This window comes from Henckelia pumila, chromosome 2 (assembly GCF_033568475.1).
Source record: "Henckelia pumila isolate YLH828 chromosome 2, ASM3356847v2, whole genome shotgun sequence".
Classification (NCBI taxonomy): domain Eukaryota; kingdom Viridiplantae; phylum Streptophyta; class Magnoliopsida; order Lamiales; family Gesneriaceae; genus Henckelia; species Henckelia pumila.
The window spans coordinates 91656686-91662954 of record NC_133121.1 but is presented as its reverse complement, the minus strand read 5'-3'; the positions used below and the strand labels follow the sequence as shown (position 1 = coordinate 91662954).

Below are 6269 nucleotides of genomic sequence, written 5' to 3'. Positions count from 1 at the left end.
ATTTAATTAATATTAGATTGTAATTTATTAAGTAAATCTAGATGGTATGTAAAAGTTTAATGCAAAAAATGACGATTATTTAAATGAATTAATAGATGAATTATTGATTAATCACTTATAATCTCTAATGTGCGTTGCTTTTGAAATTTTTCAGTTTGATAATTTTCAGTTTTTTCTTTGAAATTTTTGTAGATTATTATTTATAGAACGTAACAATATCATCAGCTCTCACCTCATTCCGTTAATATGAATGGTAAATAGTATAATTATGGTTATTCTATCAAAATTAATTGCTGGAGTTTTGCTTGTTGTAATAGACTTGGTGGGGGATACCGCTAAAAAAGTTGAAGCAGCAAGTAGGTGTGAAGAGCAATGTGCAGATTTGGAGTTCGGGATTCCTGAAATTGTTTCGGTACAATCTACTAACTCTATTATAGATCAATTGGAGGGTAGATTAGTTGTTGGTCAAGTCGTCAAAAATGTTGAAGATGCATATCTATTGTATTGTAATTATGCACATGCTAAAGATTTTAGTGTTTGAAAGGAGGACCAACGTTATTTTTTCGGAACTAGTGAACTTCAAGCTAAAGAGTTCGAATGTTCTTGTGAAGGCGGTAAAGATGAAAAATGTTCCAACGAAAGAATACCTATTTATCGTAAGCCGATTACTAGAACTAAATGTAAAGCAAAACTTTGAATCGTAAGGCAATGTGGGGGAGAATGGACCGTAGGTAGGTTTGTGACGGAACACAATCATGAAATGATTGCTGCTGATCAAAGACATTTGTTGAGATCATCACGTAGTATTTCATATGCACAAAAATCTACTTTAGAGGCAATGGTAAATGCCAGGATATCGGTTGCATTAAATGGTAAATGCCAGGATATCGGTGGCTAATGCAGTCTCTTATATGGAAGCTGAAGCACAAGGGCCACAAAATTTGAGATTTATTAGAAAAGATGCATATGATCACGTTGGTCGTCTGAGAAAACATACAAAAGTTGATAACGGAGATGCTTCTGCGCTGCTTTATTATTTCATAAATAAGTCGAACATAGAGTCTCAGTTTTATTGGAATGTTCAATTAGATGATGACAACAGGATCATGAACTTTTTCTTCAGGGATTATAGATGTCAGGTTGATTATGAATACTTTGGTGATGTTCTCTCAGTTGACACTACTTATCGAACCAACAAATATAATTTGATATGTGCTCCTTTTGTTGGAATAAATCACCACAAGCAAAATGTGATGTTTGGTTTGGCATTCATGTCTAATGAAACCGAGAGTTCGTTTGAATGGTTGTTTAGAACTTTTCTGGATTCTATGGGTGGGAAACAACCTCAAACAATTTTTATAGATCAATGTCAAGCAATGATGAATGCGGTGGATCGGTATTTCCATGTGCACATCATCGATTATGTCAATGGCACATTAATCAAAATGTTCCATCACATTTAGGCAGCTTGAATGGTGATTCAAATTTCAAACGATTGTGGCATAAATACATGAGTCATTGTGAATCTGAAGAAGATTTTGAGGTTACATGGAGATGTTTGATTGATGAATATAATCTCAGTGGTCACAAATGGTTAAATAAAATGTATACACTGCGATACAGATGGTCTATTGCATTTAGCAATCACAGGTTCAGTGCAGGCCTTCTAGCTACTTCTAGAAGTGAGGTCACAAATGTTGTCTTGAAGAAATTAGGTAGCAGTGCCATTTCACTATTTGATTTTGTGCTTAATTATGAAAAAATACAAAAAAATTGGCGTGCAAGGGAAAAGGCAGAAGATACTCGTTGTTGTCATGAGAAAGCTTCAGTGATGTTGAAAAACAATCCATTGTTGAATTGTGCTGCTGATGTTTATACACTCACCATTTACAAGTTAATTATTCGTAGTAGAATTGGTTAGTTCTTTGAATACAACATTTGTTCAAGATCCTTTGGCTTTGAGTGATTCTTTCCTTGAGTTCAAAGTGAAATCTTATGGTGAAAACTCAAGAATTGACAAGTGGTGTATAATAAAGTGACTCATGAAGTACAATGTAGTTGTCGCAAATTTGAGTCAATGGGCATATTATGCAAGCACGCTTTGAAAGTTTTCAACTTTATGAATGTGAAAGATATTCCCAAATCACATATAAAGAAGCGTTGGATGAAAGACATTTTGGTGGAGCTTCTGCTCATTGTACGAAAGACAGAATCCAAGAACATCAAAGAACGACTTTGATGATCTCCTTAAGCTTAAGAGTTGCTTTTTTATTGTTTTGTCTTTGTTTGTTTAATGTGACCTCACAATTATGTTCATTTCAGTTGTAGCAATGATTTGGATTGATTTTGAAGTAAAAGTTACCACGATAAGTTTATCGCCATGATTTTAAATTTTTTGGATTTATATCAAACAATTAAGATATACAAATCTAAAAGATAATTTTAGTGTAAAAAATTTAATATTTAAATCGTGCATATAAAATTATAAAGTTAAATAATAAAAATGTATCTCTAAATTAAATTAATTTTTATAATCTTCGTAAATAGTTGAAAATTTTTATTTTGTTATTAATTTCTTGTTTTACAGAAACATCATATATTTAATTTCTCTTATATTTTTGGTATTTTTGTAAAAAAAAAAATTCACCTTGCTTATGATTAAGACTAATATTATAAATATATTGGAAAATTAAGATACTAATTGAACTATAAACTAATATTTAATTTTTCCTAAGATGAATTCATAATTTATTGATCTACGTTAAACAAATTAATCATTAATTTATAATTTTTTTACATGATAATTATTAATTTATACTTTCATTAAAATATTATCATGTAAAAAAAACCTTATAAAAAATAAATATGAACTAAACGAAAAGTAGTAGCATATATAGGAATTACAATATTTATGTTTTTTTAAAAAATTACGAATCTTTGAAACACCGAAAATATTTAAACTTCTCATTTAAAAAAGGATACATTGTTGTCAAAATTGAAACGATGGTTTAAAGTTAAGAAGTGAATCAATTGTGTCAAAAAATAAAAAAAAAAAATAGACAAAAGAATAAGAATTATAAAGTGAACTAAAAAGTAGGACACATGGCAAAATACAAATGGCTTAGGCCCTTATGCCAGGTCGAACCAACCCAAAAATGGGAAGATTTAGGTAGAGTTTGCTGCCTATAAAAATAATATATTATGAAGACTTTTTTCACAAATTAACGAAAAATTTCCATAATCATTTATTTTTATAGGATACAAACACTATCTTAGAAAAATAGGTCTCTTAACAAATTCAATTAAGAGAATAGGCCTTGAATGACATATTACTTATTTAGTCTATGAAATTACTTATATATCCTTAAGAACTTCTAATAAGATACGTATAATTTTATTTTATTTTTTTTAAAAAAGGTGAGAATGGATATAAAAAAAACAAAACAAATTCAAATAGTTTTATATAAAAATTCAAATAAAAATAAAAGAGCATAAACCATATCATATACATGTTTATGTTGATACAAGAGCAAGTAAACATATACTCTCAAGTCATTATTGGAAAAAATATGATAAATGATTAAATGTTCGAATAGGGTATGGATCCATTATAATGGTTGATACAGTAGCAGAAAAATTAAAAATAGAAATTGAGGAAACAAAATTTGTAATACCTATTATATACCAAATAGAATTACGAATGGATATTATAATAGGGAATAATTTTTTAAGACAATATTTTTCTTTTTCGCAATTTGAAGATCACATAACTTTAAACGAAGGATCATCAATGATTTATATTCCTAAAATACGAACAGCATTTCGTGTAGGAAATGAAGGATTTACAAAGAATTTTCATAAACGAAATACAAACCCAATAGAATTAAAAATAGAAAATATTTTAACAATTAATCCTGAAAAAGAAATCATGAAGAAATTTCATGATATTTGTTATGAAAATCCTCATGACAAAATTAAGAAAAGAAAACAATTTATCGCTTCAATAAAGCTTAAAGATCTAATATCACAATCCGTGAAGTATCAAGAAGATGCAACTTGGATGATGTAAAAATATTCGAAAAAGAAGTACAAGAATTACTCAAACTTAAGACAATTATTCCAAGCAAGAGTCCACACTCTTCACCAGCTTTTTATGTCAGTAAGAAAGATACTGACAAGAAAAGAATGGTAATTGATTATCGGAAAATGAATAATGCAACAATTATGGATGGATATTACATCCCGAACAAGAACGATTTAATATCTTATATATGAGGAATGAAATATTTCTCCAGTTTAGATTGCAAATCAGGATTCTGACAAATTCAGCTAGATCCACAAACACAATTACTTACAACATTCAGTTGTCCAAAAGGACAATATCAATAGACTGTATTACCTTTCGGACTTAAACAAGCACTAGATATTTTCCAAAGATATATGGATGAATCTTTTAAATCATATGTAGATTTTTGTTTTGTTTATATAGATGACATATTAATTTACACAAAAAACATTAGATTAACATTATAAAGTCCTCATGACAGTATTAGATATTTGTCATAAACATGGAATTATACTTTTTGAAAAGAAAACTCAATTGTTTAAAACGAAAATAAATTATCTAGGATTACAAATAGAAGATGAAAAATATTGTCTACAACAACATATACTTAAGAAAATTCATGATTTCCCTAGTGAAATCAGAGATAAAGATCAATTAAGAAGATTTCTAGGATTATTAACTTATTCCATGAATTACATTAAGAAACTTGTAGAGATCACAAAATCTCTACACGCAAAACTTAAACAGGACTATAAATGAAAATGGTCGAAAGAAGATACTAATTACATAGACACTATTAAAAAGAAAATAATTAGTAATCTTCCTGAATTATATTTTCCTTCAAATAAAGATATAATAATAATTGAAACAAATGCGTCAGATGAATATTGGGGAGCGTGTTTAAAAGCATATACAGGAGAAAGAAATTTAGAAGAACTAACTAAAACAACTACCAGGAATAATGAAGAATTATGTAATTAACCAGGAACCTTTCAAGGCGCACAACTGAATTATCACTCAAATGAAAAAGAATTATTAGCTTTAATTTTTACAATTAAGACTTATGAAATTTATTTTATCTCTAAACCATTTTTAGTAAGAACAGATAATATGAATTTAACATATTTCAAGTCAAAGAAAATATCAAGAAATGCAGGAAGAAATGCAGCACAGTTAATTAAATGGAAATTTGAATTCTGAAGACCGTTACGTTCCGTGCTCCATACAGGGGAAATGAAAGCCTGGTGGCAGACCAAAAGACGTAAAGAACGCGAAGCGTGAAGTGCAATTAGATCTATTTATAGGACGAGTTTCAGGCAGAATGGAGGGTTCCTGCCCGGTTGTGGTCCGACATTATCAGTTCAAGATCTAGTGAAACGACCCTAACCTCTAATTTAATTAAATAAATGAGAAGGAGGAATTTCGAAGTATTATTATTATCACTATTTTATTTTTTTGAAAAAAAATTCGGCATGACCTATTTGTTTATAATCAAACCCACCTGTCTCAAATCAGCATTTCAAAAATAAAAAGAAAAACTCTCAAAAGATAAGTGTAGTAACCCAGATTCCATTTTAAGATAATAATACGTTAAACATGATTAAGTGTTGGTGATTAACCAAATCCGGGGTTTAATCGAACTTCAGAATCAAGAATTGGATTTTCATTTCTCTGAGCCAGTTCGGATGGTCCGAAGAGAACTTCGGACGGCCCGAACTCAGCACACCGGGGGCTCCGAAGGTGAGCTTGTTGACTTCGGAGTTAAGGCAAGTTCGGACGATCCGAACTAAGGATCGGACGGCCCGAACTCCCTCATGCCATGCAAGCAGGATTACTCAGCCATGGTTTTTGACAAGTGTCAAATTTAGGACACTTCGGACGACCCGAAGTGGTGATCGGATGGTCCGAACTTGACGTGTCTCGCATGTAGGCAGTGAGTTGGATCGGACGATCCGAACCCCAGTTCGGAGGGCCCGAACTCGACCAGAAATTTTCCTATAAATAGAACTCATTCGATTTCAATTTGAATTACAAATTTCCGAGTTTCCTTCTCCAGTTATATAGTGTGAGTTATACACTTGAGGGCCCTATCGGTTATAATCGAGGTTCTGGAATAACCAAGGTGTGGTTATAGTCATCCGGGACCAGCAACTCCAAAGGGCTATCTACGGACGAAGGTATGGTCCGCGAATCTATTTAAGTT

At 30.8% G+C, this 6269-nt stretch overlaps 1 protein-coding gene across 1 annotated transcript; it reads left to right on the top strand.

The window, feature by feature from the left end:
* Positions 1-869: 869 nt before the first annotated feature.
* On the top strand, positions 870-1921 carry LOC140877911 (protein FAR1-RELATED SEQUENCE 5-like). The gene is made up of 2 exons (XM_073281514.1): positions 870-1290; positions 1464-1921. Exons 1-2 carry the CDS (start codon positions 870-872, stop codon positions 1919-1921), a joined length of 879 nt encoding a protein of 292 aa, XP_073137615.1.
* The last annotated feature ends 4348 nt before the right edge of the window (positions 1922-6269 follow it).